Consider the following 26,800-nt stretch of genomic DNA (forward strand, 5'->3'; position numbering starts at 1 on the left):
CAGTAATCTTATGCAGTTTTTCTATAAATAAAAGTAGAAAACATAGCATATGTTATAATTTTGACATTTCGCTATAAATGTTAATGTTATGCAAAACATATAAAGCAAAAAAAAAAATCTAATATTTACATTAAATTATATAATTATGATAAGCATGATATAAATAGAACAGATTATTATTGACACAGCATATAATTGTACTCTTAAAAATATACAGTGTAATTGTATTATTATTGGATACTGATGTTCATACAATTTGGAATAATGTCAAAGAGACAGCAACCCGACCAAAGAGCAAAACAAAAACAGCCGATGGCCACTAATGGATCTTCAATACATCGAGAAAATCCCGCACTCGGAGGCGTGCTTCAGCTGGCCCCTTACACAAACAATGTATTAGTTAAGTGATAAGTGGCGTCATATTTACCTAAAAAGATATATAAAAGGCCTAAAATTAAAAGGTATACAAAAATAACAAAGGCCATAGGCTCATACACATAATAAAATGTTTCCCTCCAACAAAAGAAATACATGGCAAGAATCTAACATACACAATGTATCTTACATGTAACTCTCCATATACTTTCTCTAGAGAATTAAAAAAAAATACATTACTGGACTTCATAGTGGACCTATTATATTGGCCGAAGAGTGACCAGTAAATGTTATAAAATAGAAAGAACTAAGAAAAAATGACAAAAAGTAGAGAATAGAAAAAAAATTATAGAAAAAAAATCAGGAATACAGAGATGAAGTTGTATTGTGGGATAATTACGTTGTATGCAGCCTACGTTCTGTAGTTTAGCATGGAGACTTTTACTACAACATTCATTTTACAGAAGTTGATGATATTTTTATTTATATATTTCTATGCTTCTGTATTTATTTGTTATTGTTATTTCTAAAGATTACTGCATGGCAGTTAGTCATGGACCAAGAAATGCTTATAATGGATAAAATATTTGAAATTTTAACACTTGTCATACTTTTTTTAATTTCTCCCAACTCCTTTCAAACCATATCATTTAAACACGCACCGTTTTCCCTGAAAGATACGCGCCCGTTTATAGCAATTGTATAGCTCAGAAGGACTTAAAATCAATACAAATTTAAATATATAGATATCACATACTAATCTTTTCAACCTGTTACAAATTGTTCAATTCAATGGCATGACATTTTATTTATGTTTTTGTTGTGCATTTCCAATAGGATCAGACATATAGCCGACACATTTTACTTCCTGGTCCGTTTAAATAATGTGTTATTTAAGAGGGTCTGCATTTGTTATGCAGATTAGAAAATAATCAGCACAAAAGTGCAAAAAAATAAGGCATGCAAATATAAAGAATGACGAAAATTAGCCCAAAAAATAAAGAACAGATAATAATAGGGGTTCTGAAATGTAGAGAATAAATAATAATAAGCAAAAAGTGCAGAATGAAGGCAAACAAAATATCAAGAAAAGAGAAAAATAGCCCCCAAAAATAAATATTAGATGATAAAAGGGTGCTGAAATATCAAAAACAGAAAATAGTTGGCAAAACATATAAAAAATTGAGAAAACGGCCAGAAACATTAAAGAATACATTAAAACCGGGTTTGATCCACACTATCTTACATGGGAAAATGCCTACATCAAGTCAGGAATAAGACCATTGTTATCCATTCGTTTGTTGTGTTTTAGCTTTTGATTTTACCATTTACTTTAGAGATTTCCGATAGGAATCTTCGTCGGAGTTCAGAAATTTTGTTATTCCACACCCTCATTTAGTGTAAAAAGGATAAACGGAAGGAACACAACAAGCAGTGTTTACTATTTAATTCGGTCGATTAAACACGATGTATTTCGCATTTCCTTCATTATGTACGTGTACATGCATGTGGACATTATTTGGTTTGTAGATAAAAGCTCTGGTCTGGAACAAAATGAATGAAGTATTACTAATATAGCAAGTGTTATATTTTTGCGCCTGAATTAAAGTAGAATTATCATAATCGAATTTCCCTATGAATCAATTAAAACATAAGTGCATGTATCTTCTATTTGTAAAATGGAGAAAAAAATAATCATTATCAACTGTTCATGTCCCTCTACTTTTAATACCAACCCCCTTTTTTTGTATGACAAAAATCCTTCTAAGGCCAAACATTGTACAATTTCTAATCTTTATATTAATGGGAAATAAAGAGGATCAAATAAGCTGGAATCGTAGTGCAGAAATGTCAGTTGCACTGTCACATAAAGTTCATAAACATGTCGCAATCGACATACTAGTATTTGACTTAAAATGATCAATTTTCAATTCTTTGTAGTTTATTGTAAAATAACCTTAGTTTTGTTTGAACTTATCGTAAATCAAAAGATAATTACTGATTTAAAATGAATATTATATAACAAATAATCTCAAATTTGTTTTACAAGTAATTTCTTCTCTCTTCTTATATTAAAAATATAGGATATTTTATGATTTTTTTCGATGAATTGTTTATCCACATTGGACTATATACTAGAATGAAGAAAAAAAATCAAATATTACTAGTAACAAGATTCGGTCCTTATAACACTTAAGATTACAAACATGTGTTACCCCCTTGTGCTGCTGAAGATATATTACACGCACACACTAATATTATAGTGACATGCGCATTGTAATGGCCGGACAAATAGACCTGGTTCTATTCGTCCGGCTAGCCGGACAAATAGCAACTGCCATAAAAAAAAAGAGATGTGGTATCATTATGCTTGCCAATGAGACAACTCTTCACAAGATACCTGATCTATGGTCGGGTTGTTGTCGCTTTGACACATTCTCTATTACTATTCTCAATATTATCTAGAAGTCGGTACACTATACAAAAGCATCATGCTTAAAAGAAGTATTTGCCAAAAATACCGGTCGAGAGGTAAATGAACTCCCAACGCCTGTAAGCGAGGGATATTTGTGTACCTCGAAACTCGTATTTTTGGCAAATACTAAATAAGGCCGTTAGTTTTCTCGTTTGAATTGTTTTACATTGTCTTATCGGGGCCTTTTATAGTTGACTATGCGGTATGAGCTTTGCTCATTGTTGAAGTCCGTACGGTGACCTATGGTTGTTAATGTTTGTGTCAGTTTGGTCTTTTGTGGAAAGTTATCTCATTGGCAATCATACCACATCTTCTTTTTTATACCCCTTGTAAGCATGATATAACTGTTAAATTCTACGGAATGCTCTTCGTATCCGTCTCAACAAAAAGTCTATGGATCTTTGAAAGTTTTGAATGGTAGCAATAACAATGTACCTTCTTAAAAAGAACATTCTTGAGTAATGTATCCGTAAAAGCACACCCGGGCTTGTTACGTGTATTGAGTAATGTTTCCTGCGTGATTGCTGTTATCTTGTGATCTCTAGAATGTTTCGTAGTTATTGTTATCTTGTGATCTCTAGTATGTTTCGTAGTTATTGTTATCTTGTGATCTCTAGTATGTTCCGTAGTTATTGTTATCTTGTGATCTCTAGTATGTTTCGTAGTTATTGTTATCTTGTGATCTCTAGTATGTTTCGTAGTTATTGTTATCTTGTGATCTCTAGTATGTTTCGTAGTTATCGTTATCTTGTGATCTCTAGTATGTTTCGTAGTTATTGTTATCTTGTGATCTGTAGTATGTTTCGTAGTTATTGTTATCTTGTGATCTCTAGTATGTTTCGTAGTTATCGTTATCTTGTGATCTCTAGTATGTTTCGTAGTTATTGTTATCTTGTGATCTGTAGTATGTTTCGTAGTTATTGTTATCTTGTGATCTCTAGTATGTTTCGTAGTTATTGTTATCTTGTGATCTCTAGTATGTTTCGTAGTTATTGTTATCTTGTGATGTCGATATTGTACAAAGCAAGTTTATATCTTAGACTATATCACATTATGTTGAAAAAAGTTTATAAAATGTCACAGTAATTGCATTTGACCTACATGTATATATACACTTCATTTTCTTTGACATACTTTAAACCTGTTCGGAATATCAGCAATATCTAGTTTTGATTGCGTTCATATGACTCAGTCTTTAGTTTTCTGTGTAGTGTTAAGTTGATTAAAACTGATAGATTTTGTAACGTAACTTTTTGCAGAAAACATGTATGTAATAACGCCATCTGTTTGTATCAAGTATTGAGTTTTCTATCACTGAAACTAAAAATATGTCCATAATCTAGGGTATATGGGTAAACAGTTTGACCCATATCAAATTTAGCAGTAATATCGCAGAGCAAATATTCAAAACCTACGCAATCCGAATTTCAGACAAATTATACTAATTAAGAAACCTGATCCAGACACTGCATAAATAAAAGTCTATATATAGAAATACGATGAGTATAATATCATATACTATGTAATTTGCTTTAACATTGTACAATTATAGTAGAAAAGAATGTCTGCGTTATGTTCTATAAACGTTGATGGTTTAACATGTAGAAACAGAATTAGATAAGATAAATGGACCAAGGTTTGCGTCAGGTTTTATCTTTTCATAGAATGCAGATATGCGCTTTTATTTAGACAGATAATAAAGTAGTTCGTGGTATATTTAACATAGGTCAACCTTGTTAGTAAGAATGTAGAAATTTATAACAAAATAGTTCGTGGTATGCTGAACATAGGTCAATATTTTTAGTTAATATGTAGTAATTAATGATAAAGAAGTTCTTGGTATATTTAACATAGGCTAACATTGTTAGTTATTATGAAGTAATGTACGTATGCCTATAAGACAAACGACTATTACAATTCTTGGGGTGAAGATTTGCTTTATCACTTTGTGATATTTGCCACTGAACCTAAACAAATAGCAATATCAAGTGAGTTGACAGCTTGCTGTGGAAGTCTTACATATATATGTTTTATACTGAATTTTGATTTTTGCAATCGGGAAACAGACATCAACCTTATAAGGTGTAATGATACGTAAGCATAGTATGTCACATCCGGTTGATTACAAAAAATATCGAATAAACTTTTCCCCCTTGAATTTGATAGTTCACGGTAGGAAATTTGTTTAGTCCTATATTTTATTGCAGTAAAAAAATCTTTGCCACGGAGTATCTTCGGTGTTTCTAAGCACAATTTTTTTTTTCATGTGGTGTCTCTATATAATATTTTGGAAACTCGAGGTTACATGGTTACTGCATGTAATAAAAGATTATTCACATGAAGAAAAAGGCTGAACATTTGATTGGTTAACTTGCAGTCATGTTTATTTTCTTATACGAAATGAAACCTTATGTGAAATTTTGTCTATGATACTGGACAGGATAAACTTTACTCATGACAAGTATTTCTTTATTTGTACAATGATAAATTCTGTACAATGTTTTGAAAAGTGCAAAATCAACAGACTTATAGGTGAAAATCAATGGTGGTATTAACCTATTAAACAAGCTTAGGCATTGCTACATTGTACATCAAGAAGTGACCATTAGACCTTTAATGATGCGTGTCGGCATCACTGGAGTCCTGTTGCCTCGTTTTATGTTTTGTTTCGTCCAGTTGGATTTGGTTTTAGTTTGTTCCTTCGTGTTTATTCACATCTACTTAATTTGTTCTTGTCAATTAGTTTATTTAGAAAAAAACATTGTTACTCAAGTATAATAATTATTGACTTCTAGCTAAAACGCGTTTAGGATATGTGAAAGTAAGATATATAATATCTAATACTAACAGAGGAATATTTTGGTATATTTAAATCAGATATAAATTAATGAAAAACCCTCCAATCATACTTACTATCAGAGGAAGCAGTTAGAAATACAAAAATATATTTGAAGTTAAAAATAAAAAAACAATGATTATTTAAAATAAATTATTGAATCAATTTGCAATCTTGGAATACTTGCTTGAGCTCATGACCTTTGATAAGTTTTTTCCCTTGCTTTGGGCGCTTAAAGGGACCTCGTTAGCTATTGTCAACATCGAGGTTGAACGTTCGAACGTTCGAATCTCGCATGTGGCCTGTGCGCTCGACGTCAATCTTCAGTAATTGATTACAATTGTCAGTTTGTTTTCCTACCGAAGATCGGTGTTTTACTCCAGGCTATCTGGCCTCCTTCACCAATTCAAATTGACCGCCTACGAAATACAGTGAAACCTGATTTAACCGAACCCTGAATAAACCGGAAACCTGTCTAATCAAAACTTGTTCTGAAGACCAATCATACCACATTGTATGCACTGTGAACCTGATGAAACCGAATACCTGCCAAAACCGAACAAAATCTCAAGTCCAGAAATGGTTCGGTTTAGTCAGATCTTACTGTCGTAAGTGCATGGCATTAAATATCAATCAATACTGTTACTTTTTTTTGTTGTCAATTTCGCTTTGATCTCTGTTTCCTTTGAAACAGGATCATAGTTTATTCCCCTCCGTTTCTTCCTACTCTTTTATTTTTAAAATAAATATTTCATGACTTTTGGACATGATGTTGTCAAAAAATGTCCTTTAAGCAGTTGATTTTCGTAACATCAATCATATCTTATATAACATGTAACATGTTGCATCGTTATTACGAAACACTTGTTCCTGGTCTATTACTGACCAAGTTTTGCACTTTGGATTTATTTGATAAATAACTGTTGATGTATCGAATCAACTATACATCTATGCGGGGTGAATGTCAGCTTTTTTTCTCACTAGCACAAATAGGGTACAGTTTAATCAGGGTTCACAGTACAAACAATGGGTCAGAGTAACCTCTCGCAGCTTTGTGGTTTATACTTATATAAAAAGTTATCTTTGTCCTAGCTCATTTTCAATCTTGTACGAACTATAAATTACAAGTATATTCAATCATTATTATCTTTAAAAATAAAATGACGACGAATTTGAGTTGAAATGAAAAGGTTAGCTTGATTTTGTTTTGCCATACTTTGTAGTCGTTTTTAATATGTGGACGATCGTTTTTTAATATATTTTTATCATCGGTATCTACATATTTTGTAACCTGTGGTTATTTAAAGAAATAATTCGACCAATTATCGTTTAGTGCAGATGTAGTAAGACACAATTTTTGAAATACTAAGCTATGCTTTTCTGACTTAGGAATAGATTACCTTAGCTGTATTTAGCAAAAATGCTAGGAATATTTTATTCTATTCTATTCAATTTTGAACTATATATATATTTGACATTTTAGCGTCACTAATGAGTCTTTTGTAGATTTTTACAAAATTTCAATCCTGGTATCTATGTTTAGTGTAAAAAATACCATAGGATTTACTGCTGACTCACAAATAACTTTGTTTTTCTCAAACTTTAGATTCCGGACAATATGTGTGAGGTCATTCCTACAGTGACCATCAAGGAAGAGCCGGACCCTATCGCAACATGTTGTGAATTTATCAATCCAAAAATAACAATTAAAAAAGAACCAATCGAAAGAGACAATGTTATAAATGAGCAAAGTAATGGATCTGAAAATACAGTCAGCATAAGCGACGTAGAAGACGAGGACGACGATTTATCATCCCCGTCTACTGTCGGCTCGCCAACAGATTTCGACTGTTCAATTACCGGTGTTATTCTACCAAGTATAGCTTTACCATTGTATCCTAGTAACATTCCAAGATGTGGAAACCGTCTAACAACTATTACATCAAAAAAAGGTTAGTAAACTTTTGATATTGTATAATATCATTAACGGTACCACTTGTTCTGCGCCAGATGCGTATTTCAGTGTTTCTCGAGGCCAACATATCTGAAAATCTGAAAAATGAAAGGCAAAATGCCGAAATGGATGGGTCTCTGTGAAAACTGTTAAAATATGGAAAAATAAAGACTAGCAGGAAGGTGAAACTTACATACATGAAGAGATAAATGAAAAATGAACAGATTGATGGTTGATTTATATAATTCCAAGGCCGTCAGTAGGCACCAGAATCGACGAAGCAGCGCATCTATTTTGGGTGGGCAAATATCCACTTTTTGATATGGGACGAGCTCTGACGTCCCATGGCCCCAGCTTGTCTGGCAAAACAGCCGTTGGACATCAGAGTAATCTCGGGACTACTGAAAATCAAAAGCGTATTAAAAAGATGAAGTGCTTAAATCCAAAAAGGTACAAAAAGTTTAGTCAAAGGTAGACAAGGAATCAGAGCTTTGCATAAGGAAGATACATTCCCTTTTTTAAAATAATTACTAAGGTTTTGTATAAGCAAAATTTAATCACAAACACATTACTGGGCTAGTGATACCCTTGGGAATAACAGCTCAACCTGTAATGTATGCGTTTAAAACAATAACACCAAAAAGGTCAGCTAACTATCATAGTGTTACTCATGGCAACCGTAAACCAACAAGTACATTTGTACATAGAAGAAAGGTCAAGTAACCAAATCATTGTCACTCGTTACAACTGTCTTACAATAATAATATCAAAGAAAGGATAAAAAACGAAAGCATTGTATTCATAGCAACCGTCTCCTAACAATTACATCTAAGAAAGAAAAACAGTGAAACCTGCCTATAAATCCGACACCTGAGTATTCCAACACCCTGCCTTAACCGACACATTGTTCTGGTCCAAAAGTATGCCTATCCTTGCAGAAAAAAACCCTGAGTATTCCGACACCCTGCTTAATCCAACATTTTTATCTGGTCCCGACTCCTGTGTCGAATTAGGCAAGTTACACTGTACATCTTGTGCTACTCATGAATACCTTCTAAAACCATAAAAAAAGAAAGGTTAGTATAACCTACTATTATATTAAATCAATTATTGATCTGGACGGTAAATGTCCTGCATCGAGAACATGAAGCCTTGGGTCTCACTTTGTCGGTCAGCAATTCGTGTAAACTAGAAACTCTACAAGTATGCCAAAATATGCCATTGGGTAGAATTCGGAAGAAAGCTTGATCACTTGTTGTATAAGTTCAATGACATGTATATAACAATCATGTTGATATGCATTGACATGTGGTAGTTGAAATTGGGAACTTAAATTTGATAAGAACGTGCTAGAAACAGCATTTAATTTACACTAGCACTAATATAATATAAAATTTCATGATATTATCTGGGGTGAATTTTGAAACTTATTTTTATTTGATATTTGATATTACAAAAAAAAAATATGTAAACTTGAATTATGGTCCATTAACTAAGATATTTGCGTGCATTTTCTGCTCTTTATATAAATTGAATACCACACCAGTTTGAACTTATGCACGGTCTTCCTTATTTATAGTACTGGTCGCAGTTTGCGTACTCCGATCAGACCCACCACCTCCCCCTTTTTATGTTTATCTCTGTGGTGTACCTTGGAATTGTAAGAAATTGTCAATACAATGTACAGTGCACAGAATAAATACGACTTAAGTTTTCCTCTGTAAGAAATTTGACCAATCGTGTGTGAAATAATCGTAAAATATTAATCTCGCTAAATACAGATGGAAGGTAACCTTTAAAAATCCTCGCTGGTGCATATATGTCATAGAGTCAATGAACTACTGCATAGGTAGGCCTTGACTTGCTGCATGCATTACATGGAATTTACCAAGTTGTTTCTATGCGCAGCTAGAAGGAATTTTAGGTTAAATAATGCAATGTAAGATAGAGGAATGATGTTGTTTTCGATATAATTGGAATCAGACATTTATAAAAGTGTATACTTATCTTTTTTTAATATTTGAACATGTAATTTCATATCCTTATACTGAACGAGGAGGGGGGGGGGGGTTGGCTCTCTATGAATTTCTTTTGGAGAGAAAAAAATTGTTTTTGACCCTGAGAACAAAAAAGAAAAATTGTTTATTTCACCCTCAGCTGCCACTATATGTATTGCTAAAATTGAAAGAAAACAATAGGTTTCGACTTGCCGCCAAAAAATAATAGATTGTTTATCGCCTCAGGCGAAAAAAAAGTATGTCCGGAAAAAAATTCCATAGCCCATCAATTATAATGGATCGAAAATAACTATTCTTTTTTAAATACATTTTATGGTTTGATTCACATTCATAAGTCAACCAGCAAAAGTATACAGTAATTCTAATTCGTTTCAAATACACCAATTTGTTGATTTCTTATTCGCCAAAAAGAGGTCAAGATTGTGGCTAAAATTACGAGCATCCCAATATAGCTGACACAAAATTAGGGAAATTTTAGAAGGCCAATTTTTCCACTTTAACAGGTTATTTTCAGATTTGTATAATGTCAAGAAGCATCTTTATAAGTATTGCTATTGAAATATCTGTCCTCATATTGGGATGTACGTAATTAGAGTTAAGATCATCAAGTTGACACCAGTAAATCATGTAGGCGTCTTTTTCTTTTTGAATTATTAAAAGGATGATCCAGAAATCCTAAAAAAGAAATTCTTTGTTAAATATATTCCTCGTCAGCAGCAATCCTATATCAAGGAAATCATTGTACATTTAAGAAACCCAATCACTAAATGTATTATGTCGTATCAACTAGGGTATATACACTCCATATAAATACAGTAGGTGTTGCTGAAATAAAAACTCATACATTATAAAATAAGACAGATGTCCAATAGCAATTAAACCCCCATGCTTTTTTTTTCGGGGGAAAAACTGGATTGATCCAACTTTCGGACGATTTTATATGTATGATTTGATTTTGAATCTAAGTTTACTTGCATCATGGAAATACAAGTTTACACGTCATACTAGCCTGTTGTCAGAAAAACTAGACCTGCAACGTAACTTATTGTGGCGAAACATATTAAAAATGTTCCTTGGGTGATAATGAACCTCAACTGTTTGTCATCTCAAAGCATGAGGTTATAAGTATTGAGTATACTCCTTAATGAAGTAAGTTGTCGGGTAAAAGGAATGCATGTAAATGTCAGCATGTTGAAGATTAGGACGATCAAACAAAAATACTTAAAAAAAGCAATTACAGACGGGTAAAAAAAAAAGACGGACTGATGGACATGTCCATGTAGGCACAGTATGGTAGAAATATAGACCGGCTGGTAGAGTAGACATGTAGACAGAATAATAGACATATACACAAATGGTCAGACTATTGGAAATGTACTTTGACTGGTAAACACGAAGATAGACTATTCAATACGGGGAAGAACTGGTCACGTGGACATGTAGACAGAATAGAACTAAGACGGACTGGTAAATATGAAGTCCGACTATTGCCAACTGGATGATAAGAGTCCATTATATATTAACCTGTAACACGAAACCACCAATTATGTGGTCTGGGTCTAACACCTCAAGGGCGGACCCAGCCATTTTAAAAAGGGGGGTCCCAACCCAAAATAAAAGGGGGGGCATTCAAATGCATTGATCGGCCCAAAAAAGGGTGGTTCCAACTCCCGGACCCCCCCCCCCCCTGTATCCGCCAATGCACCTTTATGCCATGTGCCTTGTTTAGATGCAGGCCATATTATTTTTCAAACGTTTGGTTTTTATACCATGTTACATATTGTTTGTATACATATGGAGAACCTACATTTTATCACACTCGTTTCTATCGACGAATATTAATGTAAAAATAAAAAGATCATATCGAAATTCCCTTGAACTTCTTTTGATTTTATATGATATATAGTTTTGTGATTGCAATGCAACATCAATATGTAACGATTTTCTTATATAATATGTCTACTGTATCTTATCTGCATATGTTGATAAAGTGTTGTAATGTGTATGTAATATTCATGCATAATATATGCCATTGTGATGTATGAGGGTATGGAAGGGGAGCATTAATGTCTGCAGTGGTCTTAAACAATGTAGACTTTTTTCAGTATATTTGGAAGGGAGGCATTAATTTGTGCAGTATTCTTTAACTGCGAGGGGATTTTTTTTTGTCTTAAAAAAGACGCTTATTCTGTAAAATTCTCGGAAAATGATAAAACACGTACTATGACATTTTACTGTAATTAAGATTTCTGTATTATGTACAAATCGTTCATATTTTCATATTCAATGTCATTAGCTTTTCTATGCCCCACCTACGATAGAAGATGGGCAATATGTTTTCTGGTCTGTGGGTCCGTTCGTCCGTCTGTGCGTTCAATCGTTCGTCTGTCCAGTTTCAGGTTAAAGTTTTTGGTCGGGTTAGTTTTTGATGAAGTTGAAGTCCAATCAACCAGAAACTTAGTATATATGTTTCTCATGATATTATCTTTCTAATTTTAATGTCAAATTAGAGTTCTGATCCCATTTTCACGGTCCACTGAACATAGAAAATGATAGTGCGAGTGGGGAATCTGTGTACTGGAGACACTCTCTTGTTTTTTTTAAATTATTTTCACCATCTGTTTTTTCCACTTATGCATCCCATTTTCTCTTTTCTTTATTCTTTATGCTCATTTTTCAGGTCAACATTTGTATGACCTTTAATCTGTATATTCAACTATCATTGATCACTTTTTTTCGCAATTCAGCGTTACATTTTGTGACCTTGTAAATTCACTTGTCTTTAAACCCAATCATTGAAGACCCTCACTTATTATTAACTCAACATCTAAAATCAATGTGCAATGTTTTCTCTCTGTTACAACATATTTTGCATTAATATTATTTTTCTGTAAACGATAAAGTCGTCTATAGAACAATGTGACCGAAATTCAATAATCAATTTTATATGTATATTTTTATCAAGGATTAATATAGGTCAATATACAAATCCTTGATTTTATTAATTCATATTTCAAGATATGCAAGTCGTGCGTATATATAGAAATTCTTGGTTTTTTTTATTTTATAAAAATATTTAAGTAGATTTAAGTTGGGTGGTAAAGTCCAACTAGGGTGGGGGTAGGGATGGAAGTGTGGGTTTTTAATGATAAAGAATCATGACAAACATGCAGAAAAAAGTGCAATAATATGAAGAAGAGAGAAAATGAGGCAACTAAAAAAAAATAAAAAAAATATTGTGTTGCTTTATATAAGAAAAGAGAATAAGCAGGCAATTTATTTGTAAAGAAATAGAGAAAATGGCTTTTATAATTGATTAATACAGAATTGAAGGACCCCCTCCCCATCCCTATCCAAACCCTCCTATAGAATATAATAGTTTTCCCAAATTACGCATATGCGAAGGCAACATGCAAAAAATTCATTTATTACTTTAGCATTTTCTCCCGCCTTATCTATTCCATCTTTTTGAAAAACAAAATGCATTGAATTTTTACTTGTATGTTTAGTAACTAAGACCTTCTAACTTTAGTATGCACAAATTATTATTTCTAATTGCGTAGACTACATGCTTATATTACATGTACATGAGGGTTTGGATGCGGTTAAATGATTAAAGAATAATGCCATTAAAAAATGAAGACAAGAGAATAACGGGCAAAAAAAAATGAAAATTAGAGAAATGCGTGGTCTAATTTTTTGAAGGTTAGAGAAAAAGGGGTTATTTGTTTGAAGATTAGAGAAAAAAGGGGTGAAAATTAAATGTTTACATAATAACAGACCCCCCCCCCCCAATCCAGACCCTCGTACATGATTGAATAATAGTTTAAGGAAGTACAAACTATTTTTTTTATATAGGAAATTGACTTCCAACTGATATACATTTTGTACTTACTTATTGTATCTACGTTTGTCTATACACCTCCTTTTCCTGTATACAACGTGGTTGTTATATCTACGACTTAATAATATTGTCTTCCTTGTTGTAACCGAAAGAGGTTGTCAAATTAAACACGAATGAGTGTTAAGTTTTGTTTAAGGTGGATGCATTTGTATATTCTCTAATTTAAGACCATTTTTTTATATAATTATTTTATGTTTTTTATCATTATTTTCTATTCTTTTTTGGAGTAATTATTCCCTGTTCTTAGTTTTGGGGCTAATATTTTCTATATTCTTTTCATGACATATGGTTTTTAAGTACCATCTTATTAACTTTTCTAGTGATTTTTACGTACTTCCTTTTATTTATTTTTTTAATCCTGCTCTACGGTGACTTTATTTAAAATACTTTAACCTTAAAATAGCTATAGAAATAAGAAGATGTGGTATGAGTGCCAATGAGACAACTCTCCATCCAAGATGTGTATAAAGTAAACAATTATAGGTCAAAGTACGGCCTTCAACACGAATCCTTGACTCAAACACATATCTAGGAATATGTGGTACAATGAGACAACTCTCAATCAAAGTAACAATTCATAAAAGTAAACCATTATAGGTCAAGGTACGGTCTTCATGTTTGAAGCCTGTCGGCCCTGTCTGATTGTAACTGATTCAAGTTTTGACAAAATTCAAATTATTTGTTTTAGCCAAGAAACCTGATCCAGATGGTCATATACTTTGTAAAATATGTGGAGACAAAGCTTCCGGTTTCCATTATGGAGTTTTCTCATGTGAAGGATGTAAGGTGTGTATACAAATTGTAACAGTATAGTATTTCTTCATGTACATGCATATAATTAGGCCAAAATAAAATATATAGATATAAGACGATGTGGCATGAGTGCCGATGAAACAACTCTCCATCTTGCATGTTTATTGCTTCCTGGCAGACAAAAAAAAAATAAAACAGATAGGTTGGAATTTGTTTTTCTTTATTATATTTTACATAGAATAGATTTATGGGGAAGGTCTAGACTTTTTTATTGCTAATCCTAACAAGTAAAAAAAATGATTTGAGGTACGCATACACATTAATGTTGAGGTGGTTTGGCCTATATATTCAGCAAACAGAAAGATTGAAGTACAAAAGAAAAATGGTAAAATATTTAGTATTTTGTATTATTTATATCTAGTCTCGATCTGCGGTATGGGCTTTGCTCATTGTTGAAGACCGTACGGTGACCTATAGTTGTTAATGTCTGAGTCATTTTGGTCTTTAGGGAATAGTTGCCTCATTGGCAATCATACCACATCTTCTTTTGTATACTTTGTGAATCAAATTGAAATGAGAATATATGAAAAGCGTAATCGTATTCAGAATGGAACCAAATTCATTTATTTTTTACGAATGTTATTTTTCTCCTTGCAGGGATTTTTCCGTCGCTCTGTCCGTCAGAATCTAGTCTACAAACCCTGTTCTACTCCAAAGAGATGTCTTATCATGAGAATCAGTAGGAATCGGTGCCAGTTCTGTAGGATGCACAGATGTATAGATTCGGGAATGTCACATGAATGTAAGTTATAAAAAGGCGGGAATTTAAACATGCATAGTCTGTGTGCTATACAACATGTGACAGACAGATCATACCTGTAGCCAGGGGGCGGGGGGGGGGGGGGGGTCGGGGGGTTCGGACACCCCCCCCCCCTTTGAAAACAAATAAGCACTGTTAAAGTCAATGTTCTGTTCGAATTTTGACTGTTAAAGTCGAGTTTGTAAGTTAACAGAAGCTTTATTATAACTATTGGCATAATCTCACCAAATATAAAGTTGTTTCTTGGTGCGCACATACTTTTTCAATCTAAAATATACTTCAGATTTGATGAAAAAACAAGGAAAATCTCAAACTTTAACAAAATATGCAGATTAAGTCATGATTTGTTGCCATGGTAACTTGTTTGATGTCAAATTTGTTTTGTTTGCCTAAGTACCTTATACCTTAGTCAAGTTTTCAGTAATTTAAGAACATATATGATAACTTTTAAATTTGCAGTAATTTTTGGACCAAATAAGGGCCTTATTGCCCCTACTCCTTTATCAAGTTCAGCTAAATAAAAATCTGGCATCGTCTTAAGTTCGATTAATCTTAAGGTAGATGGGGGTGTCTATTATATTATAATCTTAGAACTTTTTAATAATTTCCCAAAATGTAGTTTATATTATGCATTTTTAAAAGAATTAAGAAAAAGCATGGGTCACGGGTCTTATTTTCACGCTACACGGTGTTCAAAATTGACAGATTGTGCATAGAATATCCATGGAAAACACAATTTTCTGCAATAAAGCGTACGCTACACCATAGAATTTTGAAATAACACATTAAAAGATGGCTTTAATAGTTTGCTTTCAGTTAATGAAAAGAAAAAAATGGGGTCACCGGACATGTTTTCTTGTTACATAATAAAACAGGTCAATCCGTAACAAATTATATTGTAAAGGTACCTTATTCTGAATTATATGCCCTTGCATTTTAGTTGCCTCCCCTTATGTGGCAAAATTGGGAAAAGTTTAATCAAACAAAAGTTTTCTGTCTTTTGTAAAATACAACCATAAATATGATAAAACTTGTCATTTTCTATATTGAACTGAAAGTTTTTCCAAATGATTTATCTACTACACTTAAAATTTGCACATTCTATTAAAGATCTAGACCATGTTTTCTGATATTTCCAAATCCAGGATGGAGGAAGACACCCTATTTACCTTAACTGATAATATTTTCAGGATTCAAATTGTATTGTTTTAGACGATGAAATTACAAAAGTTGAACTTCCAGTAGACAATGTTACTCTTGATAAGAAATACTTTTATTTAACTATATTGTTTATTTATATTTACTTATTTTCAGCCGTACGATTAGGAAGATGTCCGAAAAAGGATAAACCATCAAGATTTAATTTCTTCAAGTTACCACAGGGGGCTGTAGGAACAGATGTAGAGAAACAAATCCGAACGGAACAAATGATCCTTTGTATACACGAGGCCTTCCGAGGAGCACGAAAAGAGTTTGATTTGTTTACTGATAAATACAGTTCAGCTCCAGTAAGATTTATTTACATACTTATATACTTACTGAAAACTTTAAAGGGTAGAGATTTCAGTAAAACCAAAGGACATATGTAGACTGGTATACATGTACCACATAAAAGAGAAAAAGTTAACGTTTTTTTACACTATACTACCAACATTAAAATGATAGTTTAAATTTTGTATTGCGATTATACTGAATTCTAAGCTAATTTCCTCAAATTTGCATAACTATGTTTCTTTTTATGCAGTCTTACATTGTACATGTAGTTTTTTTCCCCATGTATATATTAAATTCGTTTTGTGTTTTTTTGTTTGTGTGAATCAAATCAGAATATTAAGTTAATTCCACCGATGACATCAAATGAAGAATTCAAAGTGTGGTATTACAACAAATGAGACAACTAGCCACCAAATGAGAAAGAACGTGAATGTAAGCAACCATATTCTACTGTACATGTACATTGAGCAAAATTACCATACCGTATTGTCAGCAGTATAAAACACCATGATAGCAGTTTGTGTTCGTTTCTAATCATAAATGTTGATGGGTCAGTGCTCTTATACCACTGCAGTTTAGAAGCAATCATACCATGTCTTCTAATTCATAGTATCGAATTGAATGTAAATGTTCGTAAATTAGTTTTTTTTTATGAGAACAAGTATATTAGTTATTGCAAAAGCAAAAGATATAAAAAGGTTATACATTTGTTTTAGTAACACAAATTATTATTTCTTTGCAGATAATTCCGGTGCAAACAGATTCCGACGCTAAAAAGTTGTGCTCGAGATTCTTGCCAGCTATGGTTCTATTCACAACATACTTTGCAAAGGATATTCCAGAATTCACGAGACTTCAAGAAACCAATCAAAAACTATTAATACGCGAGAGCTTTATGGAGACATGCGCAGTGCTTTCATCTCACAGTTCCGATGTTGATTCTTATGATCTCATTGCAGATAAATTTAGATATTATGTTCACCATGAAACATGCTATAAAATGGGACCATTTGGTGACTTTTTTCATAAGATGTTCACTACTATTCAAAAACTACGCAGTTTAGAAATGACAGATGTGGAGTTATCTATCTTGGCGGCCGTTATATTATTTTGTCCAGGTTTGTAACTCCTTACAATATTTTTGTTATTTGTTATCTGTCTTTTATATTATTATCTTCCAAGCAAAGTCTTGAGCAAAGAAGAAATTAGTTTTTATTAGTTAGTATAAAACGTGTATCAAGGCTGCAACTGGAAACGAGAGTATGCTGGAAAGGGATAGAAATTTGCCTTGAATCGGGTCAGCTGCGGACAATCAGAGAGTTTGAAAAAAAAGGACAATGCTTCGGTAACGTCGACAGAGCATGATGCTCTCCGAACAGATATCGTATAGACAATATATGAGTAAGGGTATTTTTAACACTTATTAAGTGTTAAAATAAGTTATTCAATTAATAATTTGTGTGTGGAACATATCTGTACATTGTTTAAATTTTTATTTCAGATCGTCCAGGAGTAGGAGAATCTTTTCATTTAGAGAAAATGGAAGAAGACTTAACATTAGCTTTGAAATGTCAATTTTTATTGAATCATGGTCAATGTGATAAACTCTTCCCAAAGACTGTTGAAATTCTTGTTGATTTACGTAGTATTTCTACGATGCATTCCGAAAAGATTCTTAATTCTACAGTTGAAGTTGATAGCGATGATTGACAACGGTAACAGATTTGAACATACCAAACGAAAACAACGTCACTTGATTGGTTGAATTTCAATTGTTTGCAACGTCACGTTCATGTATAAGCTAATCACGGCGTGTTGATGTACGCTTTTGAAAATATTACCCAGAATGCATTATATACTGAAACGGCGAATAAAATGGTATTTGTACATTATGTATCTGTAACAAAGTTACCACTGATTATAAAATTGGAATCAATTTAGGATGCATTATTCGGTTATGTACTAAAACGTTTTGTTGGTATATATTGTTGATTAAAGTTGTTGATTTAATAATAGGGTAAAATTAGTTAAACTATTTTTTAGTATTGTCTTTCCATATTATTCAGAATTCTGTAAAATACCGAAATACTCAATATTAATTATTTTAGGTAAAAAAACGTTCAGTTCAATTTCTAATAAAATAAGATGCCAAGTTAACCAAATCATAATGATTGATGTTAATTTTATTGAAATGTTAAAAAGCAGTTTTGTTGTATTTGTTTTGTTTTGCTTGTTTCTTTTCTTTATTATAAAAAAACGAACTTATAAAATACGTGATAAATCGTTATATGGAAGCAACCATTTAACTTCAAAAAGGGGGGGGGGGGGTTAGGGATTGTCAGTCTGATAGTTTTTTTTAGTTTGTCGACGCTATCAATCAAATTCCCAAATTGGGGATCAGTGATCAATTTCACAAACAGTTGCAAGTGTAAATTGATCATATATTATGAAAGCACAGTGCTATTTTTAATTGTGTGACAAATTTTACACTCAAGACTTCTTGTGAAAAAAACATACCCCTCCCCTTTTGAAGTTAAACGATCGTTCCCCAAAGCTTGTTAAAATTATGCATGGTTTCAACGCAAGTCATTATTGATCTCTATATATGCCTATTTTGGTGAAGATTGTGGTCTGGTTGCTGTTGTTTTGTCGTTTTAACCAATTTGTTTTAGCATACTGTATTTAGAATCTCATATAAAGAGAAAATATGTAACTTGGTTAATGTAAATACGTTTCAAAATATCCAATTGTGATAGAACAGCCCAAGTTACTACAGTTAAACTTGTAACTCTAAAATAATTTATATATATATACTAAATAGATATTATAATTATTAAAATATGTGTTGTTCAACAACACTGTATATAAAATAAGATAAACTTTATTTCAAATATAGGAACCATTCATGCTGCAAACAGGTTGACATGTTGATATTTACTAAGCATGGACCATTCGTTTTTTTAACTGGGGAGGGGTTTTAGAAGAGAAGTGAAAAATAGTGTGTTCCATTCAAAATGAGAAAAATGAAAGATTGCATTATAAGAAACTTTTCAATGTATAAACAGAGGGTTCTTTTTTACTTATAAAGGACTCCTGGGATTTGCCCTGAGAGGGAAAAAAACCAACAAAATACAAAAAAAAACCAATTACACAAAAGACGAAGGGTCTGCGCATTATCAAACCCTCCATCACTTATAAGCAAATCACATGCAGCCTTCAAGAATCGAAACCCAAGACCCCTGAGTCTATAAATCAATAACTGCATAATCTTAAATTAGTTATTAAAAGAGTAGGGTTACTTATTTTATACTATTATGCTGTTATGTACCAAGTACTGTCAATATATGGTCTTTCAAAGAAATAGTATGTTAAAATTTTGTAAATGTTACTGTCACAGTGTTAAAAGTAAAGTCGAACGATTCTTTCGTGTTCATGTCATTAATGCATCGAAAAATGTAGAAACTATCTTCTAGATGAAAAACATTTAAAATTTTGTATAAAAAATCTATTGTGTGTTTTGCTTTATTATGTATTTTGATTGTGTGGTCTTTTAAAGACAATTTTTTTAAATTTCATGTTTTCAAAATAATATATACAAAGGGAAATAACTAGCAAATTTATTTGACAATCGTCCAAATCTGTTTTTTGAAATGAACATAATTATTATCAATATTTGAGTCGCCGCTAAAATTCAAAGAATTATGTATTGCATTTTACGCGGCAACCACACACTTATTTTTTTACTAGTAAGGATTTGTCAGCATATTTGTTTTAACTGGCAATTTTTTCAACTTTACTAATTATCCCTGTAAAATTGTTGACTTATCATGCCTATTGTTAACTATAAAACAAGATAATATAATAGCAATTTAAGCAATACAGGGAAGAATCTTTATACCATAGGCGTAACATTAAGGGGCTGTGCAACTACTATTAGTGAAATAAACTATATGAAGTTGGAAAAAAAAACTAAATTTCTCTTTCCATATTGTTTAACGTTGATGTTAGCATCTCTCGTTTATGATTTTGTTTATATCACATGAATTTCGATATAAACTAATAAATTTTGAAGTGCTGATTATTGTGTATCGTGGACAAGATGAATAAAAGTCCATTTATAAAAAAAAAAATTTTAGATACAGAATGACAATGTTTTATTATTGATGTAAATTTGGTCTTTCTAAAAACCAAGATTCCTAACTATGTTGGTATACATTGTACAAAAATGTAATTATATGATTTCAGACAAGTTCTGCCTTTTTTTGAATTTCTTTTAGTCAACCATGTTAAAGTTAATTCCTGAAACCGTTACTATACATTTGTATATGTCTCTTATGGTCTTGAAATTTATATTGGTACTAGTGACAAAATGTTGAAAATTAATAAATCTTGCATAAAATTTCAAATATCACGTCTATATTTAGTCCCAGTGTGAATGGAAAAAAAAACAATGTACAAAAAAATATAAGTGTTTTCAGTAGAAATAGGTCTTGACCTTATGATTAAGAAACTACTGTCCGTCTTTGAAATTCCTGAAATAAGGGGGAAGAACATATCAATTGTAGGTGACAATCAATCAAAACGGCAAGTAAAAGAAAAATAGACGAAACCATAACCAAGAGAGAGAGAAAGAGAGAATGATAGAGAGACTACACAACACAGAAAACTTTTAACAACAACTCATTTTTAAGTTTTGTTCACACATCGGTGTCAGTATTATGGCTGGCATACAAGTGATAGGTTTAGATAGCTATAAAACCAGGTTTAATACACCATTTTCTACTTAAGAAAAAGTCGGTAATATGACAGTAGTTATTTTTTCGTTTGATATGTATGAGCTTTTGATGACGCCATTTGCTGAGGGACTTTCCGTTTAGAAATTTACTTGTTCAGTAATTTTGTCATATTACTTTTTACACATGAGTATTATGATTTATAAACTTATGTAATACTTATGTAATGCAGTGACCATATTGTTTTCCTTGTTCTAGTATATTTTTTTTCAAGATAAGATACCATATGTTGAAAAGATAATTATGGTCTGTTCCATCTAAATCAAAATAATTTAATTTTGGATGTAACGCGTCTTCTGATTGGCTGACGTTATTTTGTTATCAGCCCATAGACATAATTTAGTCATTTGACCGTGACGTCATCAACGTTTTTTTCATGGTTTTCTACTGTTTAAAAAGGAATTTAGAATTAAATTATAAGAAATGACTGTAATATTTTTGCTGTCTATTCGAAATAACATAAAAGAATTGGTGCACACTGTTAAATAACCAGCTACGCGCGTTATTCAGTATGCACCAGATTTTTTTTGTTATTTCTTCATAGACAGATAAAAATATTAATCATTCCTTATATAGAAGATATTATATTTCATCTTGTAATGTAAAGCTATTTTAATGTTATTTGTTGATTTTGTACATGCAAACACATATATATGCTATATTTATATATATAATGTTTTCAAGTAAATGCATGTACATATTTTTTAAATGGTAACTGATTCAAAATCAAACCATTTTATAGAATTACCAAATGTACTGTATGTTAAACATACTCTTAGGCACCAAACATTCATTTTTTTGTGGGGAAGGGGAAGCATTGTTTGTTTTCTTTATTATTGATTAATTTTTTATTTTAAATTTTGAAATTTCACATTTACTAATCATCTGTTTCCGAAGGGGTTGTCAATAAATAGTTTGTATCCAATGAAAATTAGGGAAAAAATGTTTTCGTCATTTGAATTAAAAAAATACTGGTTCCTGTATCCAATTATTTTCTTTATCAATGACTTCCCTGGAAAAGCGCATGCTCCCCACTTAAGATGAATGATCGGTGCCTTATCGTCTGAATAATTAAATGGCGATTCTCAGTAATTGTTGTTAAAATATGCATTAAAAATAAGGGAAAATTCTTATAATTATTTGTTTATCTAAAGCACTACATCATTGTAACTGCACAGAAGAAACGCTAGACGGACCTGTTGTCATAAAACGTTTTTTCCCTTCATATTTTCTTACGTCCGTATTTCTCCATTTTATACTGCATCATTGTTATAAAATTAACGGTACCAATTTTCTTGCACCAGATGCGCATTTCGACATTACATGTCTCTTCAGTGATGCTCGTGGCCAAAATATTTGAAATCCAAAGCTTATATAAAAGAAGAAGAGCTATAATCCAAAAGGTCCAAAAAGTATAGCCAAATCCGTGAAAGGAATCAGAGCTTTGCATGAGGGAGATACATTCCTTAATTTATAATAATTTCTAATATTTTGTAACAGCAAATTTTAATAACACAAAAAATCCGTATTTTCATGCCAGTTTAGCTTATCTTTAATCACCAATATAGATGAGGATAAAAAGCTGTGTTTTATAATTGCTGACAAGAAAAGTATTCATCAGAAGCCAAATTGAAATAAGAAGATGTGATATAAGTTCCAATGAGATGACTCTCCATCCAAGTCGCAACTTGTGTTTAAAGGTGAACCATTATACATGTACATGTAGGTCAAAGTACGGTCTTCAACACGGAGTCTTGATTCCCACCGAACAGCAAGCCATAACGGGCCCTAAAAGTTACTAGTGCAAAACCATATAAACGGGAAAATAAACGGTCCAATCTATAAAGAAAAACGAGAAGCGAGAAACACTTATGAACCACACCAAAACGACAACCAATGAACATCATACTCCTGACTTGGGACAGGTGCAAACAATTGTAGCGGGTTTGAATGTCTTTTAAATAGGTACCAACCTTCACCCTGATCTGAAACAATAGTGTAACATAACAACATAGAAAGACACACTATAAAATATCATTTGAAATGGCTTCTTTCAATCAAAAGATATATTAACGCAGGTGAACATATACTTTACGAAACAAAAAATCTATAATACAATGTTAATACAAAATCAATAAAAAAAAGGGGTGAATTATTAAATTATCAGTATTATAACGCTGTGAACTATTAAACAATTTTAGAAAAATATCAATAACCTTGTACAAACATCTGCCATTTACAATAATATACACAGGACCGAAACTAATTTTGTTGTTTGGTATACAATTTAAAGGTTGAAAATTTAAACATGTAGTAATACCAAATACTAAAAAACATCAGATAAAACCCTCAATAACAAGCATTACATAACAAAAAACGCATTACAAATAGTATCAAAAGGTTAAATTAACAAGAAAGCACAATTTGAGAATACTCGCAGTTACTGACAGCTATACACATGGAAAAAAGTATTACAAATTGAAATTGAAATTAAAAAAAAACACTCTTTATTTTTTTGTGTTATAATTTGTTAAAATAGAACTAGTTAAGAATTATTTAAATATCACCTGAGTTTGATCAATAATTATCGATTCGATAAACAGATAAGAATTTATCTGCACATGCAGCTACTGTACCCGTAAACAACAAAACAGGTGTTTTCATCCTTATTGTTTTCAACACTTTAAATAAACAAGTTTATAAAGTTATGTGAATGGCACCTTGTAATGGGTCATCCACAACTCTTAGCCGCAACAAGATGGCAGATTATCAGCATGAGAGAAGCAGGAATGTCGCTGTAACAACCGCTCGCATCGTTGGTCATTACCATTTCACTATTAGTTGTTTTGAGAATAAAAATCAGGCAATAAACGATGTTAAAGACTATCCGAGACCAAAAAGACCCCCTATGCCATATGCTAGGGAAAATCAAGCATAATGAAGCTTGGACAGAAAGAAACCCATTTGATACAATACAATCATAAAAAGAGAGTGGTGGGCATACAGCTAGGAGCCATTTAACAAAAAATGTTCGAGATCGACTCATCGCTACTTGTTATCGTGTGATATATCCATTTCGTGGACCTTTGCTTACGAACAGACGCACAATTGTCTGTATCCAATGTAGCGCAGAGCTTGCCAACATTGGCAATTAGCATCGTGAAGGAAGATCCTTTGTTCCAATGGAATTTGATTTAGCTTCCTTGGCACGGATTTGAACACTATCGAGCATATATGGGACCCCAGTCCAAACACGTGATGATATAAACAAGGCACTGGCTACGGTTACACGGAAATGTAACGATAATAAAAATATTATTGTTACATTGGAGACTAATTGCCGGAATGCAAAGTTGGGCGAGGAACCGATTAATTACGAATGTAACAATAATTACTGAGGCTACATGTACTAACCAATACTTGTAAAACTGATAAATATATAAATAACACATAGCTGAGAGGGTGATAAAGCAGATTGTTACACCAAGAAAACATTGTCAACCGCGGCGACAAATGGTGTATACCTTGAATAGTTTTACGTATTACTGATGGTTTTGATGTTCTTAAAAGATACTACTCAAGATTAGGAGTGTCAAAGGCGAACAAATATAGTGCAATGGTTGTACTTTTTTAAAGTATTTAACTGCAAACCTACTCTTATTACTGTCATACTTTGAACCAATTTTGTTTAGGGTGAAAAAAAAAAAAAACTTGGAATGCGTTTTAAACGAAACTGAAACAATCTCAAGACATAAATTTCATACAGCTATACAACTTGACGCAAATTGATACATCAAAACGAAGTTTGCTAACTACTAGTATAACTTAAATACTAAGAACTTATGTGTGTACACATTTCTGTGGAGGACGTAATTTCGTTCATCAAAAACGTGTCGGACTTTAAAAACCACTTACTGGATTTGTAGAAATTGTCATTGTAAATAAAAAAAATACAGTTAATAAATTGTATGTAATAAATGTATGTATTGTTAATATAAAATAAATGTCTTCCAACTTTTATTATATACTAGTAGTACATATTACTAGTCCCATCGTACATTGCTGTGTTTCATGTAACAATAACGCAATGTAACCGTAGCCTCAATAATTATTGTTACATTCGTAATTAAACAGGTCCTTACCCAACCATGCGTTCCGGCATTTAGTCTCCAATGTAACAATAATATTTTTATTATTGTTACATTTCCATGTAACCGTAGCCAGTGCCAATAAACAATGCCCTTCGTCGGAAATGGTTGCTGCTACCTTATCCATACGACGGGTGCCACATGTGGAACAGGATCTGCTTACCCTTCCGGAGCTCCTGAGATCACCCCTAGTTTTTGGTGGGGTTTGTGTTGTTTATTCTTTAGTTTTCTATGTTGTGTCATGTGCACTATTGTTTTTCTGTTTGTCTTTTTCATTTTAAGCCATGGCGTTGTCAGTTTGTTTTAGATTTATGAGTGTGACTGTCCCTTTGGTATCTTTCGTCCCTCTTTTATTCTTTTATCAACAAATTAGTCGATTTATGGCAGGAACCAGAAGAGGTTAAGTGGCGGTTATCCGTTTGAATGGAGGCTGCGCACAAAGTACTTATTTTTTGGCGTATAATGATAAACAATGATGTGAACAATCATTTAAGAAAAAAAATTGAAATATCTGACATTGTAAAGTTCGACTACAGTAAAAGTTGTAAAATGCAGTTTGAAAAGTTTATAAAATCAATTGAAAAGGCTCATTACATTAAATGGATACACTTGAAACACATCTAACACAGGGTGGACGTGGCTAGGTACTTTTACATCCCAACAACAACAAGGCATTAAGTACAGATCTATAGCTAAGACTACTTGCAGTTACTGTGCGTTAGTATAAAGCCAATAACATCTAGTGACAGAATCATGCGTCTGCCACTAAATATGCAACTACCATGTAGCATCATAGATCCATTTATACTATTACTTTACCACAATTTATGCTCCTGAAGATCTTTTCATCTTGTAAATCTTTCTAATATCTAGACACGTTTTTAGGTATTTCAATAACTTTTAAGGGAAACTGTTTGAATGAAAAAAAACGAGAAAAATAATAGTAGAAATTAATAAAAATTAAAAATCGAAATGAGGAATATGTCAAAGAGACAATAGTTCTACAAAAGTGCAGGCAACAGACGAAGGCCACCAATTTGTCTGCAATGCAGCGAGAAAATCCACACCCGAAGGTGGCAAAATGTGTTCTGGTGCAGTGATAATGAACGTCATACTTAACTCCAAAACAAATAAATGAACTAAATTTAAAACATACAAGATAAACAGAGGCCAGTGGCTCCTGACTTGTGGCAGGCGCAAAAATGCGGCGAGGTTAGATATGTTTTGTG

General features: G+C 32.3%; 1 protein-coding gene across 2 annotated transcripts in view; it reads left to right on the forward strand.

The window, feature by feature from the left end:
* LOC134695460 (nuclear hormone receptor E75-like) overlaps nucleotides 1-18,955 on the forward strand; it is a 52,784-nt gene extending 33,829 nt beyond the window's left edge. Inside the window, exons 2-7 of one of the 2 annotated variants that reach the window (XM_063556726.1) lie at nucleotides 7,294-7,639; nucleotides 14,252-14,349; nucleotides 14,974-15,118; nucleotides 16,451-16,644; nucleotides 17,373-17,748; nucleotides 18,132-18,954. In XM_063556726.1, the coding sequence (XP_063412796.1) occupies nucleotides 7,306-7,639; nucleotides 14,252-14,349; nucleotides 14,974-15,118; nucleotides 16,451-16,644; nucleotides 17,373-17,748; nucleotides 18,132-18,340 (1,356 nt within the window). In that variant the 5' untranslated portion in view covers nucleotides 7,294-7,305 and the 3' untranslated portion in view covers nucleotides 18,341-18,954. Of the gene's footprint in view, nucleotides 1-7,293; nucleotides 7,640-14,251; nucleotides 14,350-14,973; nucleotides 15,119-16,450; nucleotides 16,645-17,372; nucleotides 17,749-18,131 lie in introns of both variants that reach the window. The other variant, XM_063556725.1, reaches the window with a different exon arrangement.
* The last annotated feature ends 7,845 nt before the right edge of the window (nucleotides 18,956-26,800 follow it).

This window comes from Mytilus trossulus, chromosome 13 (assembly GCF_036588685.1).
Source record: "Mytilus trossulus isolate FHL-02 chromosome 13, PNRI_Mtr1.1.1.hap1, whole genome shotgun sequence".
NCBI lineage: Eukaryota > Metazoa > Mollusca > Bivalvia > Mytilida > Mytilidae > Mytilus > Mytilus trossulus.